The sequence below is a fragment of the Mesoplodon densirostris genome, chromosome 15 (assembly GCF_025265405.1).
Source record: "Mesoplodon densirostris isolate mMesDen1 chromosome 15, mMesDen1 primary haplotype, whole genome shotgun sequence".
NCBI lineage: Eukaryota > Metazoa > Chordata > Mammalia > Artiodactyla > Ziphiidae > Mesoplodon > Mesoplodon densirostris.
In genome coordinates, this window is record NC_082675.1 from 48734363 (window position 1) to 48756862 (window position 22500).

The 22500-nt window shown below is 34.4% G+C and overlaps 1 protein-coding gene across 1 annotated transcript in view; it reads right to left on the reverse strand.

The window, feature by feature from the left end:
• Positions 1 to 22500, reverse strand: part of CCDC178 (coiled-coil domain containing 178) — a 394667-nt gene that overhangs the window by 281580 nt on the left and 90587 nt on the right. Inside the window, 1 exon segment of the mRNA XM_060118365.1 lies at positions 11549 to 11732. Within this exon segment, the coding sequence (XP_059974348.1) occupies positions 11549 to 11732 (184 nt within the window).

Sequence of the window (22500 nt, forward strand, 5' to 3'; positions counted from 1 at the left end):
ACTTTAAGTCGTATTTTTAGAAATAATGTTAATGAATTATAGATTATGAATGTGTTTAAAATTCTTTACTTACACTGATAAATTACTTTCCAGAAAGGTTCTATCAATACTAATTTACAGTGAGTTGGAAACTACAGCAGCTTTTAAGAGTTGCTATATCAATATGTCTTTGTCTTTATCAAATACTAGTTTTCATAGATGTAAAATTGGGATAACATACTCTTTTCTACAAAATTACTGTGAGAGTTGAAGATAACGCATACAAAGGAGTTGACCCAAGGCAGTATTCGTATTAGGCATTCAACAAACAACTATTACTTTCAGTGTGTTTTTCAGAATCTACACATTTATCAGGAGACATGAGTTAAATGTGTCAGTTATTAAAGACTGTCCAAAAAAGTTAAGGTAGCCTCCTTCTATGAAGTGTTCTTTATGTTGTTTATCCCTAATACTTTTGAAAATATATTATCTGTCAGGCTCCAAGTTAAATGTTTTATATACAATATTATTTATTTATCACACAAAGGTACAACAGAAGTATTGTTACACTCATTTAAGAGACGAGAAACCTAGGCTCAATATGGTTAAGTAATATTCTCAAAATAAATAATTAGCAGAACCAGGATTTAAATTAATGAAACATTTGACTCCAAAACCTATACTCTTTCAACAAAATCACATTTCTCTTTGAAAAGGGAGAAAAAAAATAGAAACAAAATTCACAGATTGAAATGGAAATGCTGAAGAGCTAATTCATCACCTATTTTCTGGCATACAAATCTGTAATCCAGTAGAATGGAAATGGAAGTTATGTTTTCATGTAGTTTTTGCACCAAGTCAAATAAAGTTTTTTTCTGTCCTCAAATGTTTGCACCATCAACATGCTTTATTTCTATCATATTTTTCAGGTTTATTTACTCCCTCATACATGTGTCAGGAAAATAAACTTTCCTGATACTTAACTAAGGGGATACCCAGCTGCCATTTGAAGGACTTACATCTTAATATACCTTCACACTACTTCTGTTTTATCTGTGCCTTGACACTTTTTCCCAGGCAACATGTACCACTAATTGGATGCTCCCAATATTACAGTTAATGGCTTCCTTTCACTCAACTTTGACAAAGTATTCTGCCTCTGAATGTAGTAGGGAAGAATCTTAGTAAACTAAAATCAAATGGAACAAATGTAAAAGAGTACAAGATCTAAGTTGTAAATATGTTTCATAGAAAGGGCTAAAGAAGAGTGATTATGCTAGCAATTAAAAGCATAAATGACTCTGAGCTTCTAGGCTGCTTAAACCAGAGGGAAACATGAAACTTTAGAGAATGCCTAATTATTAATAAGAGAAGGAATACAATTTTATCAAGAAAAGTTTTCTCTTAGTTCTGAAATCTAAAGTAAACTAGGTGCATAGATTTTTGACCATCTTGAACAGTAAGACCATTCTCATTAGTATGAAAAAACAAGCAGCAATGGTCAATTTTGACCATTACTTTTACCAACCTTTGTTAAAAGCCAAGGATGTAATATCAGCTCATAACTCAATAAAGGCTATTGCACATGGGTCAAAAGTAATATCCTCTAGACTTTACTAGGAAGCATAAATTCTCAAGAATCAAAATGAATAAATTATCAGAATGTCCATTTTATAACCATTTTAAAAATACCACCAGTTTCATCTGGAATTGTGACAGAAGTTACATAGTGCACAAATCAAATTTTGGCTTATTAAAGTTGTTTTGTTCTGTCCATTGAATAAAATGGACTTGCTCTAAAGAGGCCTGGAGTGGCAGAAATTAGGCTCTTCAAGAAAGCTTTTTAGAAGGTTTTGATTTTTACTTTGCTCAAATAAAGGCCCTATAAATTTTGATTCAGAGACGAACAAATAGTATTTGAAGGCAGGGCCAAGATTTTTCTCTAAAAATGAGTTAAGGGTTGGTTGAAATATTTGAAAAAGAACTCAAGCGAAGTTACAAACTTCTAAACTGTAAAGTTATAGACCATATTACTGTGGCCAAGAACATTCTAAGGACATAACACATTGTCTTTTCCTAGCATTAAAAATACTACTCAGCCATAAAAAAGAATGAAATAATTCCATTTGCAGCAACACAGATGGACCTAGAGATTATCATACTAAGTGAAGTAAGTCAGACAGAGAAAGGCAAATATCATATGACATCACTTATATGTGGAATCTAAACCATGACACAAATGAAATTATTTATGAAACAGAAACAGACTCACAGACATAGAAAACAAATTTATGGTTACCAAAGGGGAAAGGAGGTGGGGAGGGATAAACTAGGAGTTTGGGATTAGCAGATACAGACTACTCTATATAAAGTAGATAAACCTCAAGGTCCTACTATATAGCACAGGGAACTGTTGATACAGTCAATATCCTGTAATAAACAATGGAAAAGAATATGAAAAATACAAATATATTTATGTATAAATGAACTACGTTTCTGTACAAGAAACTAGTACAACATTGTAAATCAACTATACTTCAATTTAAAAAAAGAAAAAAGTGACCATTAAACATCTAAACAAATTTAAAAAAAGGAATCATACACATATATGTATAACTGAATCACTTTGCTGTACACCTGAAACTAACACAGCATTGTTAATCAACTATACTCCAATATAAAATAAAAAGTTTGAAAAAAGGAATCATACAATGTCTGTGATCAGACAACAAGGGAATTAAACTAGAAATCCATAACAGAAAGATAACTGGAAAATCCCTAAATATGTAAAGACTAAAAATCATTCTTTTAAATAATACATGGTCAAGGAATCAATCTCAAGAGAATTTTAAAATATTTTTGACTAAATAAAAATGGGGATGTAATTTATCAAAATTGTGATATGCAGCAAAAGCAGAGCTTAGAAGGAAATTCATAGCATTGAATGCATATATTAGAAAAGAAGAAAGATTTAACATCAAAAATCTAAGTTTCCACCTTAGGAAACTATAAGAAGAAGAGCAAATTAAAATCAAAGTCAGCAGAAGAAAAGAAGAGGAGACATAATTACAGGTCCCATGGATATTGTAAGGATAAGAAAGAACACTATGAAAAACTCTTTGCTGAAAAATTAGATAACTGAGATGAAATGGACCAATTCCTTGAAAGACACAATCTGCCAAAACTCATACAAGAAGAAACAGATGATCTAAATAGGCCTGTTAAAGAAATGGGATCAATACTTAATAACCTTCCAAAACAAAGGCATCAAGCCCAGAGGGGATTATTAGTGAATTCTACCAAACATTTAGGAAAAAATTATACTAATTCTCTACAATTTCCTTTGGAGGATAGAAGCAGAGGGACTACTTCCTAACTCACTCTACGAAGGCAGCATTACTGTAATACCAAAACCTGACAAAGACATTACAAGAGACAACTACAGATCAATATCTCTCATGAAAATAGATGTAAAAATCCTCAACAAAATATTAGCAAATCAAATGCAACAATGTGTAAAAAGAATTATACACCATGACTATGCAGGAATTATCCCAGGTATGCAAGGCTAGTACAACATTTGAAAATCAATTAATGTAATCAATTATATCAACAGGCTAATGAGGAAAAAATCACATGTTCGTAACAATAGATACAGAAAAAGCATTTGACAATATCCAACATTCATTCGTGGTAAAAACTCTCAATAAGTTAAAATAAAGAGGAACATCCTCTACTTGATAAAGAATATCTACAAAAAATCTACAGCTACCATTATAGTCAATGGTGAAAAACTCAAAATTTACCACTAGGGTCAGGTACAAACAAGCAAAGATGTCCCACCTCAACAATCCTTTTCAGTATTGTAATGGAAATCCTTGAAAATGCATTGACAAGCAAAGCAAATTAAAGATATACAGATTGGGAAGGAAGAAATAAAACTGTCTTTGTTTGTGAATGACATGACTGTCTATGTAAAAATTTGAAAGAATTATCAAAAATACTTCTGGAACTAAATAAGCAATTATAGCAATTAACACAAAGTTAATACACAAATATCAATTGTTTTCCTATATAATAAAAATAAACAAGTGCAATTGTAAATTAAAAACACATCATTTAAATTAGTACTCCCCATAATGAAATACTTAGATATAAATCTAACAAAATATGTACAAGAGCCATATAAAAAAACTAAAAAACTCTAATAAAATTAAAAAACTAAATAAATGTAGAGATATTCCATGTTAATGCATAGGCAGACTAAACAATGTTAAGAAGTCAGTTTACCCCAACTTTATCTGTAAGTTCAATTTATCCCCTATCAATATCCAAGCAAGTTATTTTGGGGATACTGACAAAGTAATTCCAAAGGAAAGGCAAAACACCCAGAAGAGGCAACACCATATTGAAGAAAAACAAAGATGGAGAGCTGACAACACTCAACATCAAGACATACTACTAAGCTACAGTATTTAAAACAGTGTGGTACTGGCAAAAGAACAGACAAATAGATCAATGGAACAAAACAAAGAGTCCAGAAATAGACCCACAGAAATACAGTCAACTGATCTTTGACAAAGGAACAATGAGTACATAATGGAGCAGAGACAGTCTTTTCAACAAATGAGGCTTGAACAACTAGACATCTACATGCAAAAAACCTGAAGCTAGACACAGACTTTACACCTTTCCCAAAAATTAATTCAAAAAGAATCACAGACCTAATTGTAAAACGCAAAACTACAAAACTCCCAGAAGATAATAACATAGGAGAAAACCTAGATGACCTTGGGTATGGCAATGACTTTTTAGATATAACACCAAAGGCATGATCCATGAAAGAAAGAATTGATAAGCTGGACTTCATTAAAATTAAAAATTCTGCTCTGTGAAAGACAATGTCAAAAGTGAGAAGACAAGACACAGACCAGTAGAAGGTTTTGCAAAAGACACACATGATAAAGGGCTGTTATCCAAAATACTATTGAAAAAACCTGAAAACTCAATAGTAAGAAAATAAACCTGATTTAAAATATATCACAGACCTTAATGGACATCTCACCAAAGAAGATATACAATGGCAAATAAGCATATGAAAGATGCTCCTCATCACCTGTCATGAGAGAAATGTAAATTAAAACAACAGTGAGGGCCTCCCTGGTGGCTCAAGTGGTTGAGAGTCCGCCTGCCGATGCAGGGGATGCGGGTTCGTGCCCCGGTCTGGGAGGATCCTATATGCCGCGGAGCGGCTGGGCCCGTGGGCCATGGCCGCTGGGCCTGCGCGTCCGGAGCCTGCGCGTCCGGAGCCTGTGCTCCGCAACGGGGGAGGCCACAACAGTGAGAGGCCCGCATACTGCAAAAAAAAAAAAAAAAAAACAACAGTGAGCTAGTTCTACAAACCTATTACAATGGCCAAAAGCGTGACCACTGACAACAACAACTATTTGTGAGGATGTGAAGTAACAGGAACTCTCATGCATTGCTGGTGGGAATGCAAAACAGTACAGCCACTCTGGAATCCAGTTTGGTAGTTTCTTACAAAATTAAATATATTCTTATTGGAAGATCCAGCAATCACAGTCCTTGTTATTTACCCAAAGGAGTTGAAAACTTATATCCACACAAAAACCTGGACATGGATGTTTATAGTGGCTTTATTTTATTTTGATTTATTTATTTTTTATATCTTTTTGGAGTATAATTGCTTTACAACGGTGTGTTAGTTTCTGCTTTATAACAAAGTGAATCAGCTATACATATACATATATCCTCTTGTCTCCTCCCTCTTGCATCTCCCTCTCATCCTCCCTATCCCACCCCTCTAGGAGGTCACAAAGCTCCAAGCTGATCTCCCTGTGCTATGTGGCTGCTTCCCACTAGCTATCTATTTTACATTTGGTAGTATACATAAGTCCATTACACTCTCCCACTTCGTCCCAGCTTACCCTTCCCCCTCCCCATATCCTCAAGTCCATTCCCTAGTAGGTCTGCATCTTTATTCCTGTCTTGCCCCTAGGTTCTTCATGACCCATTTTTTTTTGTTTTTAGATTCCATATATATATGTTAGCATACAGTATTTGTTTTTCTCCTTCTGACTTACTTCACTCTGTACGACAGATTCTAGGTCCATCCACCTCACTACAAATAACTCAGTTTCGTTTCTTTTTATGGCTGAGTAATATTCCATTGTATATATGTGTCACATCTTCTTTATCCATTCATTTATCGACAGACACTTAGGTTGCTTCCATGTCCTGGTTATTGTAAATTAAGCTGTGATGACATTGTGGCCCATGACTCTTTGTGAATGATGGTCTTCTCAGGGTATATACCCAGTAGTGGGATTGCTATGTAATCTGGCAGTTCTATTTTTAGCTTTTTTTTTTTTTTTTTTTGCGGTACGCGGGCCTCTCACTGTTGTGGCCTCTCCCGTTGCGGAGCACAGGCTCCGGACGCGCAGGCCCAGCGGCCATGGCTCACGGGCCCAGCCGCTCCGCGGCACGTGGGATCTTCCTGGACTGGGGCACGAACCCGTGTCCCCTGCATCGGCAGGCGGACTCTCAACCACTGCGCCACCAGGGAAGCCCATGTTTTTAGCTTTTTAAGGAACCTCCATACTGTTCTCCATAGTGGTTGCATCAATATACATTCCCACCAACAGTGCAAGAGGGTTCCCTTTTCTCCATACCCTCTCTAGCATTTATTGTTTGTAGATTTTTTCATGATGGCCATTCTGACTGGTGTGAGGTAATACCTCATTGGGTTTTGATCTGCATCTCTCTAATGATTAGTGATGTTGAGCATTCTTTCATGGGTCTGTTGGCAATCTGTATATACTCTTTGGAGAAATGTCTATTTAGGTCTTCTGCCCATTTTTGTATTGGGTTGTTTGTTTTTTGATATTGAGCTGCATGAGCTGCTTGTAAATTTTGGAGATTAATCCTTTGTCAGTTGCTTCATTTGCACATATTTTCTCCCATTCTGAGGGCCGTCTTTTTGTCTTGTTTATGGTTTCCTTTGCTCTGCGAAAGCTTTTAAGTTTCATTAGGTCCCATTTGTTTATTTTTTATTTCCATTTCTCTAAGAGGTGGGTCAAAAAAATCTTGCTGTGATTTATGTCACAGAGTGTTCTACCTATGTTTTCCTCTAAGAGTTTTGTACTGTCTGGCTTTACATTTAGGTCTTTAATCCATTTTGAGTTTATTTTTGTGTATAATGTTACAGAGTGTTCTAATTTTATTCTTTTACATGTAGCTGTCCAGTTTTCCCAGGACCACTTATTGAAGAGGCTGTCTTTTCTCCATTGTATATTCTTGCCTCCTTTATCAAAAATAAGGTGACCATATGTGCATGGGTTTATCTCTGGGCTTTCTACCCTGTTCCACTGATCTACATTTCTGTTTTTCTGCCAGTACCACACTGTCTTGATTACTGTAGCTTTGTATTATAGTCTGAAGTCAGGGAGCCTGATTCATCCAGCTCCATTTTTCTTTCTCAAGATTGCTTTGGCTATTCGGGGTCTTTTGTGTTTCCATACAAGTTGTGAAATTTTTTGTTCTAGTTCTGTGAAAAATGCCATTGGCAGTTTGGTAGGGATTGCAGTGAGTCTGTAGATTGCTTTGGGTAGTATAGTCATTTTCACAATGTTGATTCTTCCAATCCAAGAACATGGTATATCTCTCCATCTGTTGGTATCATCTTTAATTTCTTTCATCAGTGTCTTATAATTTTCTGCATACAGGTCATTTGTCTCCTTAGGTAGGTTTTTTCCTAGGTATTTTATTCTTTTTGTTACAATGGTAAATGGGAGTGTTTCCTTAATTTCTGTTTCAGATTTTTCATCATTAGTGTATAGGAATGCAAGAGGTTTCTGTGCATTAATTTTGTATCCTGCAACTTTACCAAATTCATTGATTAGCTCTAGCAGTTTTCTGGTAGTGTCTTTAGGATTCTCTATGCATAGTATCATGTCATCTGCAAACAGTGAAAGCTTTACTTCTTCTTTTCCAATTTGGATTCCTTTTATTTCTTTTTCTTCTCTGATTGCTGTGGCTAAAACTTCCAAAACTATGTTGAATAATAGTGGTGAGAGTGGACAACCTTTTGTTCTTCCTGATCTTAGTGGAAATGGTTTCAGTTTTTCACCATTGAGAATGTTGTTGGCTGTAGGTTTGTCATATATGGCCTTTATTATATGGAGGTAACTTCTCTCTATGCCTACTTTCTGGAGGGTTTGCCAATACTTGGAAGCAATCTAGATACTTATCAGTACGTGAGTGGATAAAATGTGGTACATCTAGACAATAGAATATTTTTCAGTGCTAAAAAGAAATGAGCTATCACGTCATGAAAACACATGGAGGAATCTTAAATGTATATTAGTAAGTGAGAAAAACCAATCTGAAAAGGCTACATATTGTATGATTCCAACTATATGACATTCTGGAAAAGGCAAAACTATGGAGTAAAAGATCAGTGGTTGCCATGGTTTGGGGAGTGGGGAGAGGAATGAATAGGCAGAGTATAGACGATTTTTAGGGAAGTTAAAATACTCTGTATGATACCATAATGATGGACATATGCCATTATACATTTGTTCAAAATAAAGGCATGACACAACATCAAGAGTGAACCATAATGTAAACTATAGACCTTGAGTGATTATGATGTGGCAATGTATGTTTATTGATTGTACCAAATGTACCACTCTGCTGGGGCATGTTGATAATGGGTGAGGCTATGCATGTGTGGAAGCATGGGGATATGGGAAATCTCTGTCCTTCAACTCAATTTTGCTGTGACCCTAATACTGCTCTAAAAAAACAAAGTCTTAAAAATCATCCCTAATATGGTTATTTTGAATTTTTGAACGTGACTCAATCTTTGTTGGTCAGAGTATATGTGCAGTTAGTATCCAACTGACTAATTTATTCCAAGACCAGCATCAGAAGACTTTGTCCCCAAAGTCTACACAGCTATTTAAAATCTAGGCTACTTTGGGCAGATCACTTCACCCCAAAATGAGTGTATTAATAACAACCACACAGAATCATGAACACTAAATTAATTAACATGTATAGAGTCCAGCATATAGTAGGCTTGCAGAAAACTCTGTTTTCCTTTCTACTGCCTTCCTTCTTTTCTACTAAGTTTCCACTTAGTTCTAATACCATCATTTTAACCTGGAACCAGAGTGGCTTGATATTTTACTTTTCTAGCAAAATTCCAATATGTTCAAGCAAAAATCCTCCAAATTCCTGCAGCTTGAACAGAAATCTTCTACTGAATGTTAAGAAGTACTTAACATCTGATGAAAGCTTTCAAGATTCTTTTTTTGTTACAATATCACATTCTCCAGACAATACTGGATGATTTTCTGTTCACACCATAATTGAACACATATTATGCTTTTATTGATTTATCTCCCATCACTCTCAGCTAATTTTATCCTAAGACTTGGCTAATCATGTCTTTTCTGAATAGAACAGTTATTGGGATTGAAGTTATGGAAATATTGGGGCAAATCATCTGTAATAGCTGGAATATCCCAGAAACTGCTAGATATTTTGATTGTTCAGGGTTGCTTCTAGTTTAATACTGCCTAAAACTTATTGGGCATTTTACAGATGCATTTGAAAAAAACATAATTCTGAAAGTCTACTTCTAAGGCTATAAAAGGTTATTTTTCAGAACTAGCTTGTATGTGGTATGGCTCTAATTAATTTCTGGAAGACATGTATCTAATTTCAGGACTAAGGACTAAGGACTAATTTCAGGCCAGGATCAACAAATACACAAAATTTTCTGCAAGAAAAACATGATGCCCTGACCGAGAAAATTATATAGATTTTCATTAATTAGACAATGAAAGACAGTGAGTGGGTCATTGCAAAGGCAGAAACTACAAACAGGAACTACTACAAACTTGAATTATTTAAGGACTATCTAGAAATTTATTTTTAATTCATTACCACTCTGACACAGATACACATGTATACATCTAGAAATTTAATGCCCTATATATTCAACTCAGAGATTAGCAGACGTGTTTAGCAAAGGGGAACATTTCCTAGATGGAGTAATTTCTTTCTGTTGCTTCCTTCTAGTTATCTCTCAGCCATACAGTAGTTAAAGGACCTGATGAACAATTTCTTCAATTCGGCTTGATCTAGCCAGAAAGACACTTTGCTTTGGGTTGGCAATTTGGGTTGGCAAAGCAAGTATAGTGGAGTCACATTAAATTTGCACTTAACCTACATATTGTAGTTTATGGCATCAGGAAAATTTAGAATAAACAGTTCAATGCAATATCCTTCTTAATAAATTAGTGCCTCAGGTTAGTGAAGCAGTATGTCTGAAGAATTAAAGTAGGTTGTGACAGTTATGGGGCAAATACATGAATGATACCATGGGTTTCCTGTCAACTGAATAAATAAAAACATTAAGTGGCCACATCTGTGTATGATGTCTTCACTGATAGTCTCAATGAAAAAATATTAATTGATGGCCATAGAGAAACACATGTTAACAAAAAATTAAAGCAAATTATAAATGACATCCATAATATTGTTATATATGCTAAACCACGTATATAATCACATTCCTTATATTTCTAAAATGAGTTTGAGGTTATTTTTACTATACATAACTTTTATTATACTGATTTTGAAACATATATGATATGAACATCCCATTGAATAACCCATGGGAAGGGACACAGGCACAATATACTAAGTCAGTTGGAGAGCTGGACTCAGTATGGGAAGAAAAACCTGGTGTCTCAGTACAGAAACATTTACTGGCAGACAATCTACATGTCCTAAATTTAAATAGCACAAGACAAAGTCTTCAGTGAAGACAGTGTTACTACAGGGCTTGGACAGAGAATACAGACTCTGTATTTTACAGTACCTGTATGACCAAAAGTCTTTAATAAAAAAAAACGCCAAAGATGGAAGAGGTGCGGATGTGATGTGTGATGGACAGAAGTAGCCTGTTAAAGTGGTCCCCTGGGGTGGGGTAAAACGGAGTTGACTTTGATAGTCTCTATGCCAAGTGGCAGGGAATGGCTATTTGTCATCTCTCTCACGTAGGAATGGATTAGACGCATATGAGCAGTTGTTTTTGCAGCACTGTGGTCTACTAATTGCTTGGTACCCTGGAATCTAATAACTTGCAGGCCTAATGTAGGTACTCCCTTTTCTTACATTGGTAAGTGTGCAAGGGCACTTCCCAGCATCCCTGCTTCCTACCAGAGACAGAACTATTATACGTTAGATATGTAGGATGAGACTGAACCAAGCACTGCTCTCTTCTGGTGATCCAGGTAGTTTAAGGTTGGTGATAGAAAAAAGTAGACACGAGTGTTAATTAGCTACATTGAGCCCCATTTCTCTTCTATTCAGGCTGGACCTCTGAAGAAAACTGATTTTCTTCTGATTTATCAGAAGCAGTGACTTTTTTGAAAAGACTAATATAACTTAAATTAAACTCTATCAATATTAAATCAATAAAATTCAGGCTCATTACCCTTTTCATAACTAAGAAGAACACAGAGATACAAACCTTGAATCTCCTTCTCACTTCTGCTATTTTCTGTTCTAATTCCTCTGTTTTAAATCTGGTTAGGTGGAAAACGGCACCAATGTTATAAGCTTCCTTGTATAGTTGTTTAAGAAAATCTTCATTTTCTGACCTCAGTTGCAACAAAGATTGGATTTCAGACTCGAGCTCTGATTTTTTCCTTATACTGTTAAAAAAATAAAGCAAAAACACTGATATGATTATTCCAAAACAGTATACATTTAATAATAGTAAAAAAGGTCATTTTTTATGTTACCAAAAATGCAAAATAACCAGATACTTAATCAAAACTTGCATAGAGGAAATATATCCCAAAATTCCATTTATTTTTCTTCTTCTCCTGAAGGCTACCTCTAATCATCAGGCTATGCTCAATCTTAGGAGAATAAGCATATTAATAAGAAAGGCCTGGGGAGCCAAGAGGCTCAAATTTCGGAGCACTCATTTCCTTTTACAGCAACCCATCCTTTCTAATCTTATATAACATTGCTACTAAGAATAATAAAATATAAGAAAACAAATATTTTTATGTATTTTATATATATTTATATATATATAAAATAAAATATAAGAAACAGCCCATGAAAAAGAGAAACAAAACTCAACAAAGGAAAACTAATAACTAAAACAAAACTCTCAAAAAGAGAACCAATAGCTAAGGGAAAAGAGTTAATAGAGGGAAAACAGTAAGGCATTATTATCATTATAAAATTTTCAGAAACACCGAGAAATATTTACTAAGCTCTATGGCAAATTAGCTGTTTCTTGTCCAGATTGGGTAACACCTTTGTTCCAAATACAGATTGAGGCATACGATATAAGAATAAAATACTAAAAAGACATAGCTACAGTCACAAATGAGGTAACCATGCCTGTAGAATAGAAATGGAACTGGAAAGCAAAGCAGGAGTTGAGGAGAAGCAGGAAGAAACTAGCTGAAGGTATTCCACCAGATGGGTTACCAGGTCAAGGTTCACTGCATCACAGCAGGGGTTTGTGTGAGTTGCACTCGTTTGTGAAAGAACCAACTCACTGATGGAGGCTATAAGTTCATACAGAGCTAGGGCATTGGGAGAGAAGACCCAAAGATCAAGAACTCAACCAATGGGTAAAGAAGGAATCAGAAGGGAAATCAAAAAGTATCTTGAAACAAATAAAAATGAAAACACAAAATACTAAAACTTACAGGATACAGCAAAAAGAGTTTTAAGATAGAAGTTTATAATGATAAATGCTTACATTAAGAAATAAAGATCTCAAATAAACCACCTAACTTTTTACCTCAAGAACTAGAAAAATAAGAAGAAACTAAGCCTAAGGTTAGGAGAAGAAAAGAAAAAACAACAATCAGAGCAAAACAAGTGAAATAAGTCAAAAACAACAGAAGAGATCATCAACAGAAAGAGGTGTGTTTTTTAAAATATATAAAAATTGGTAAATCTTTAGCTACACTAATAGAGAACTCAAACAAAATCAGAAATGAAAGGGATCACATTACAACCTACACCATAAATATAGAAAGAATCTAAGAGACTTATGAACAACTGTATGCCAAAATTTGGGTAACCTAGAAGAAATGTATACATTCCTAGAAACGTATAACCTGCTGAATCATGAAGAAATAGAAAATATGAACAGACCAATAATAAGAAAATTGAATCAGTAATTTAAAACTTCCAATAAAAAAAAGCTATGACCTGATGGCTTTACTGGTGAATTCTACCAAACATTTGAAGAAGAATTAACACAAACCTTTTCAAACTCTTTCCACAAATTGTAGAGGAGAGAACGCTTACAAACTTATTTAATGAGGCCAGCATTACCTTGATACTGAAGCCAGAAAAACAAACTACAAGCAAAGAAAATTATAGGCCAATATCTCTGATTAACACAGATGCAAAAATCTTCAATCAGAATTCAACAGCACATTAAAAAGATCATATACCATGATCAAGTGGGATTCATTCCTGGGATGCTAAGATGGTTCACATATGTAAATAAATAAATGCAATACACCACTTTAATAGAATTAAGGATAAAAACCATATGATCATCTCAATAGGTGCAGAAAAAGCATCTGACAAAATTCAACATCCATTTATGATCAAAACTCTCCACAAGGTGAATACAGAGGGAATCTACCTCAACATAATCAAGGCCATATATGATGAGCTCACAGCTATTATCATACTCAATGGTGAAAAGCTGAAGGCTTTTTCTCTAAGATCAGCAACAAGACAAGTGTGCCAACTCTTACCACTTCTATTCAACATAGTACTGGAAGTTTTAGCCAGAGAATTTAGGTAAGAAAAAGAAGTATGCAAATAAGAAAGTAATAATTAAAATTTTCTGCTGGCAGATGACATGGTCTTATATAGAAAAGCCTTAAAACTCCACCAAAAAATGCATAATTAAATGAATTCAGTAAACTTGCAAGATACAAAATCAATACATAAAAATCTGTTGTATTTGTATAAACTAACAATGAACTACCTGAAAAAGACATAAAGAAAACAATCCAATATATAATAGCATCAAAAGTAATAAACTACGCAAGAATAAATTTAACCAAGGAGGTGAAAATTCTGTATATTGACAACTATAAGACATTGTTGAAAGAAATTAAGGAAGAAAAATAAATGGTAAGATATCGTGTGTTCATGGATTAGAATAATTTATAATGTTAAAAAGGTCATACTACACAAAGTAATCTAGAGATTCAATGAAATCGCTATCAAAATTCTAATCACATTTTTCACAAATACAGGAAAAAAAATCCTAATTCATATGGAACCAAAAAGGGTCCAAAGTAGCTAAAGTAATCTTGAGAAAGAAGGACAAAACTAGAGGTATAACACTTCTTATTTCAAACTATATTACAAAGCTTAGTAATCAAAACAGTATGGTACTGGCATAAAAACAAACACTTAGGCCAATGCAACAGAATCAACGGCCCAGAAATAAACCCAAGTATATAGAGTCAACTAATCTTTGACAAGGGTGCCAACAACACACAGTGGGGAAAGATCATCTCGTCAATACATAAACATCTAGGGAAAACTGGATAGTCACATGCAAAAACAAAAACTATAATCCAATCTTGCACCACTCACAAAAATTAACTTGAAATGGATTAAAGACTAAAATGCAAGAATTAAAACTGTAAAGCTCCTAGAAGGAAACACAGAGAAAAATCTCCTTGGCATTGGTTTTGGCAATTATATTTGGAATATGACACCAAAAGCACAGGAAACAAATGCAAAAATCAACAAGTAGAACTATATCAAACTAAAAATCTTCTGCACAGCAAAAGAAATAATAAATTGAAAAGGCAACCTACAGAATGAGAGAAAATATTTGCAAACCATTTACATAATAAGAGGTTAATGTACAAAATGTGTAAGGAATTTATATAACTCAATAGGTAAAAACAAAATAACCCAATTATAAAAATGGGGAAATGACCTGAGTAGACGTTTTTCCAAAGAAGACATAAAAATGGCTAACAAGTACATGAAAAGGTGCTCAACATTAGTAATCACCAAGGAAATGCAAATCAGTGACATAGTGAGGTATCACTTCTCACCAGTTAAGATGGCTTTTATCAATAAGACAAGGGACAGAAAATGCTCACAAAGGAAGTGGAGAAAAGGGAATCCTTGTATATTGTTCATGGGAATGTAAATTGGTACAGCCATTACGAAGCACAGTATAAAGGTTCCTCAAAAAAAAAAAAAAAAAAAACCCACAACTACCATATGATCCAGCAATCCTACTTCTGGTTATATATACGAGGAAACAAAATCAGTTTCTCAAAGAGATGTCTGCAGCGTCTGTCCCATGTTCACTGCAGCATCATTCACAATAGTAAGATATGGAAACTACTTAAGTGTCTGTCAATGGATGAATGAACAAAGAGGTTGTGAGATCACTATACATATTGATATATAGTGAAATATTATTCAAACATGAGAAAGAAGGGAATCCTGCCATTTGCAATAAAATGGATGAATCTAGAGGGCATTATGCCAAGTGAAATAAGCCAGAAAAAGAAAAGGCAAATGCTGTTATGATTTCATTTATATGAGAAATCTAAAGAAGAAAAAAGTAGAAGTCATAGAAATACAGAGCAGAATGGTGGTTACCAAGGGCTGACAGGTGGTGAAAATGGGGGAGATAGGGTCAAAGGTACAAGCCTTCAGTTATAAGATGAATAAGCTCTGAGGATCTAATGTACAGTATGATGACTGTAGTTAATAATACTGTATTGCTTACTAGAAATTTTCCCAGAGTGTAGACCTTAAGACCTCACCACAAAATTAAAAAAGAAAAAAGTAACGATGTGAGGTTACTGATGTGTGGTAATTATTTCACAAAGTTTGTCAAATCATTACATTTCACTTTTTTTTTTTTTTTTTTTTTTTGCGGTACACAGGCCTCTCACTGTTGTGGCCTCTCCCGTTGCGGAGCACAAGCTCCGAACGCTCAGGCTCAGCAGCCATGGCTCACGGGCCCAGCCACTCCGTAGTATGTGGGATCTTCCCGGACCAGGGCACGAACCCATGTCTCCTGCATCAGCAGGCGGAGTCTCAACCACTGCGCCACCAGGGAAGCCCTACATTTCACATTTTTAATATATACAATTTTGACAATTATACCTCAATAAAACTGAAACATTTTTGAAGACAATAACAGATGGGGGTGTATGTAACAAAATTATACCTGAAAATTTTCCAGTACTGAAAACCAACATGGGTCATTAAATTGAAAAGTCTCACTTAGTGGTAAACTGGAATATTACACACTCAGAAACACACACACCCCTAGACATGGAATTGTGAAATTTCAGAACTCTGAAATAGGAAGAGAAAATTTTAAAGTCCCCAGAGAGAAAAAATAGATTACCAACAAAGAAATGATATCCAAATGCCATCAGATGTCTTATCAAGCAAAACTAAATGAAATATGGAGATTTAGAGATTTAATGTACAACATGACTATAATTAATAATAGTAATTAATAATATTGTAGTAAATACTGGAAATTTGCTAAGATAGTATATTTCAGGTGCTCTCATCACACACCCACATAAAAGGTAACTGCGTGAGATGTTAATTAGCTTGATTGAAGTAATCATTTCACTATGAATACTCAAATCATCAAGATGTACACCTTAAGTATGTACAATAGTTTAAAAACTAAATGAAAGAAAAACTGAAAAATATCTTCAAATTAATGAGAAAAAATGACTTTGGATCTAGAATACGATACTTCGAGAAAATCCTTGTTTGAATGGGTTGAATAGAAAATGAAGTGTGAGTTCAGGGAAACAGGAGTGCTTATTTGCATAAGATTTGTTATAAAGAACAGAAGGACAGAGTTGGGATGCAGGTCTCTGTTTTATCTTGTGTTTACTTCTTTCCAAGCTGAGCAATATTAGGCAATGTTCATATGCTATTGAAAGAGAGAAATAATAATGATTCACGGGAAAGAGGAGAAAATTGTAGGTGCAAAGCCCCTGTGTAAGAGACGACAGCATCTACTTTGGAAGTGAGTGGGTAATGAGCAGAAGGGCCTTCCATTATTATATCAGAATGTGTGAAGACAGATGCAAATAGACTGGTAAGAGAAAAAGGTAATTCTTCATTTATTGCATCTGTGTTCTCTATGAATTATATGGGAAGATTATTAGTTTAAAGTGAGGGTGATGTGGGCATTAGGATTGAAGAGAGTAAGAAGATATGAAACAGTTGTCAGAAAAACTGAACTGTCTAGACATTTCTTGGAAGTGCTGAATGTCACTTGAGACTTATAGGCATAAAATTTAAGTTCTACTCAGGGGCAAATGTATTCCAATGCTAATGAAGCTTAAATAAAATAAATTCAGGTTTTGATCGCTTCTGAAGAGGGAGAGAATAGAAACAGGAAGGGAGATTTATTTGCAAGATTTTAATTCCTTTTTAAGAAAAGTCTGGATTCAGGCTAAGTATTCCAGGCTATTTAACAATTTCAATAATATTCTAACTGCCATCTCTACAATAAATCACCATCCTGTTAACTCTTGATAAACACATTTCATAAAATATACCAGTATGTCTTTATGGTGTTCAATAGGTTTTTTGCTCATTTTCCTCGATTATCAACCCCATCTTTGGATCACTGCAGTTACAATGGCATGGTCTTGCTTGAGGTACAGCAGAGCATTAGAAGTAGATACTCAGAATATTTTACAGAGCTTAAATGTAAGAAAATGGCTATATAGGAATTCATACCACACAGTTAACTTCAGCAAACTAAATTCAAACTAATAAATTTCAAATCATCTTAAACAAGTTCATTTTCCTTGACTTAGGTTGCTTAAGCCTGCCTATCATGTGAATAAGCAATCAAGTGAAATTATTTGCTCAAGTCAAATGTCCCAAATGTAAAAGGTCCATTGCAAATGGATGCTGGCTTATTTAAAAGACAAAATTATTAAATTATACACTGCTACTGCAGGGTAAGTAATCTTATATCATCACCATCACCCAAAGGTCCTGCAAATATTTGTTCTGCATAGTACTGAACAAATTTTGTTAAGTATGGTATCTTTTTTTTAACATTGCCATTTTTTAAATGAACTATATATGAACAATAGATCATACACTGAATTAATTATGTAATTTATTCAAATAGTATAACAGTTGGGAATGGCATCAAACGGTGAGATGGTGGATATAACAGTACAAACTGGGGGAAGTTTCATGGGGGTATTCACTAGATGTATGAGTGCCAATGATTTGCATTAAGAACTTTCTTACTACTATTTTTGGACTTAAGGAAATAAAAAGAAGCTGGGACTAAGGGGAAGGTGATTCACATAAATGGTCGAATAAAAAAGAAAAATCAAAGAAGAGTGTAAAAACAACAGAGCTCTTTTGAGAAAAGCAATGACTATAGCCAAATAAAGAGATGGAGAATTGAATAAAGCAGTAAGCTTGACTTTTTTTTGAAGTAGTTAGTAAATGTGTCCAGAGCCTGCTGTAACACGTCAGAAATGGGAACCAAGACTTGCCAGTGGAAGAGGAGAGGCAATGTTACTAAGAAGAAAGAACATACATTTTGGAGTCAGATAGACCTACATTCAAATCCGGATTGCTCCTTATGTAATTAGGGGGATAGTTCCACACACAATTTCCTCATGTAAAATTTGCATAATAATACCTACCATCAAGGTGTTATAAAGATTAAATTAAAATAAATTGAGGATAATATACACTGTGCTTGCACATATTGAATAAGGTAGTAATAATCAATACCACCCTTGTTTGTAGAGAGGGGAAAATAAGTTACCATGACGAGAAGCACCTGGGAAGAGTTAATGTCTGAGTTATTGTATGAATGATTTAAAAAACAAGTGATTTAATAGTGTTTTTTTTAAATTAAAAAGTGTAACAGTATGGATCTTCATTACAGTGCTATCTGGTTAAATGAGACGAAAGACAATGAGAGAAAAAAATACAAATATAAAAAAAGGTAAATAACCATTAATATTGCTGTGGAGCAGAAAAAGCACAGATAGATGTGGTATCAGAACATATAGCAGAGAGAACAGAAGCACAGACACTGAAGCAAAAAAAGAAACAAGGATAACAAATGTTTATATTTAGCTCTCATTTGTTCATTAAGATATTTATTTAACACCTACTGAGAAAGACACAGACACCCATGCACATGCAGACACACACAATGCCTGCCAGCAAGGAGTTCAGCTGAGAGGAGACAACAAATAAGCAAGCCAACAGTAACTGTACATAGTATGATAAGTGCTAGGAAAGAGTTAACCAGGGAGAGTTACTTAATGGATACTTGTTGAGCACTGAATACATGTCAAGTGCTACCCTAAGTGATTGGGGTACAAAGATGAATTAAAACAAAGGTTGCCAGTTTATATTCTCATGAAGGAAAAAAAAGAGACATTAAAAAGATATTCCTCTGCAATCCTAAGTACAATAATGGAAGAAGCAGAAAAAGCAGTTAATACCACCTTGGTTTGTAGAGAGGGGAAAATAAGTTACCATGAGGAGAAGCATCTGGGAAGAGTCAATGTCTGAGCTATTGTATGAATGTTCAATTAACCATATTTAAAAAACCAAGCCAAAAACAAAGAAGAGGAGGAGGAGGAGAAGGAGGGGGTGGGGGAAGGAAAAGAAGGGAAGCAGAGGAATACCAGAGACAAAGGCTGCAAAGACTGAAGCTTAAAACAATATGAGTTTGAATATGTAACCATTTTAATAGGCTAGAACATTACAAAATCATGGAAGGGAGTAGTAAGAGATGTCTGGAGCTGTGAAGGTGACAGATTACTGTTTCTAATTTATCAGTCTGGAAGCTTTATCCTATAGCTGGTAGGGAGCCTCTGAAAATGTTTAGACCTTTTGAAAGTAAATAATAATTCATCCTTTGTAGATAAATTGTACCAGTGATACTCTATATGCTGAATCTGAGGGCTCATATTGGAACGAGGTAGACCAGTTGGAAGCCTATTTAATATTCCAATTAAGATACAATTAGGACCTGGTTCATTTCATTGGTAATTGAAACAGACAGAAAGGAAAGCACCTATTGGAGACCGACATCTAAAAGACAGACTTAACAGAAGTTGGTAAGATGTTGGCTGTAAGATGGTAGAGAGGGATAATAGGATGATGCCTGAAACAACCTACTTGATAGATAATGGTATCAAAATGTGATGTTGGGGGAGAGAGTAGATATTCAAAATGATACTATCAGGAGAAATAAAGGATGTGGCTAGAAATTAAAAAGTAAAGTAAAAATATGATACATATTAAAATAATGAGAGTAGGTAAAATTCCTGTGATAGGGAGTAGATCAAGAATGCAAATGGGCTGTGTTTAGAATTCTGAGCTAATCTATCAGGGGACCAGCAGAGATAAACGAGGATTCCTAGAAAGAACAGCTTCAGAAAGTTAAAGGAAGAATCAAGAGCGTGGGATTTTGAACCTCAAAAAGAGATAGCCACAAATGCTTGGGTCACATAAAGAAAAAAAAAGCCATGCAACAAGACTAAAAAATATCCTCCCTTAGGAAGGGAGGTCCCAAACCTTACCTCATCCAACTACCACTAAAATGATGTCTTTAAAAGAGAAATCTGACCATACGAGATTTTTAGTGGATTTCCATACTCTTCAGCAGATTCCAAACCCCTTAAAATGATTCATTACCTGACATTTAGTTCCCTGCCTTCAATATTTGTCCCTGCCTGCCTGCCACGCAAAAACACATGCGTACGAATTTATGCACATGGGCGTGCACACACACACACACACACACATATATACACAAACACAAGTTAGGTAAAGCACTTGCTCTGAGCTCCAGCTACACAGTCAAAAGTATGGTTCTGTGAACTCACCACACTCTTACCTGTGCCCTAAGAGAATTTCAATTTTAATGTTAGATCTACTATTTGGTATTATTATTATTGGACTAACATGTTAATAAGCATATTTGAGTATTCACTAAAGGCCATTTAAATTGAAGTCAAATTAAATTGCAAAAGATGACATAAGAAAAATCCTGAATCAAAATATAAAAAATCAGGTTTCAAATGCCAGCTGTGCTAGCTGTGGGAATTAGGTTAGCTATTTTGCCTCTCTGAATCCTAAATTCTTTATTTCTTCCTTGGAAGCACATAATAATTGTTTAGAAAAAGTAGAGTTCAAGAGAGGATGTATAAATATTCCACCTCCTTCGTGATCAGAGAAATGGAGTTTGAAACAATATTGAGAATATATTTTTTCATTTACTGTATTGCAATAATTTTTTTAAAACAATAGTAGTACTTAATGTTAGTATAAGTGCATAGCAGAACAAGCTCATGAACTGTTCAACTTCAATAAGTGGTATATTTCTGGAAAGCAGTTTTAGAGAGGGGTTAGAAATTTTAAAATATTATAGCCAATCTAATTCTATAAATCTACTTAAAATTTTTAAACAGCAATGATGCTAAGATTTCTGAACATAATATATGTACTTACAGTAAGTCATAAAAATAAAAACCTAAATATAAAAATTAGAGTAATCCTGGCAAAAATCAAGGTTCACTAATAGACTTCTGTACAGATATTTAAATGATGTATTTGAAATCTGTATAACAATGTGACAAAAAATTCAATTATGGGAATAAAATCAGAACACAGGTTCATCAAGAATGAAAAATCAGTAATATATTAATAGTGTCACCTCTATCTATTGACATGATTTTAGGTTTTCAATCTGTTTTTGAACATTTTACACTTTCTTTTCTACACTAAATATGCATTATAATCAAAGGGATAAAAAGATCATACAAGATACTTTTGCTCTGAATGCCCTGGAAATTTGATAAAATGGAGCTTCGAATATCATGGTTTGGGAAACGAAAAAAAAGTCTGGGGACATCCAAGGACACAAATTGCAAAATAGAACCACTTTCAAAAATATAAGGATGCAAATGATTAACTCAACTTTATCCTAGGACTCAAAGCTTTTCCACAAATGGTTTCCAGAAGAAAATGGACAACATACAGTAAAGATAGCCAAGAGCACAGGGAAAAGAGACAGCAAAAGCATCAGCTATAAGAATTAGATACAGAAGTAGATTACAAAGACTACAGGTATTTACATTATTGGATGCAGATTATAAAATAACGATTCATACTATGTTTAAGAAGTAAAAGATAAGCTTTAAGTATTTGCATCAAACAGGGAATCATAAAATGACTTAGAAGATTTGGAAGAAAAGCAAATGAAATTTGGAAATGAGTAATTATTTTTGCATCTATCTATCTATTTTCTATCTATCTATCTATCTATCTATCCATCCATCCTAGTAAGAGACTTGAAAAAACAAGATGAACGGCTGATTATGTGCTCACATATTGCCTCTGTCC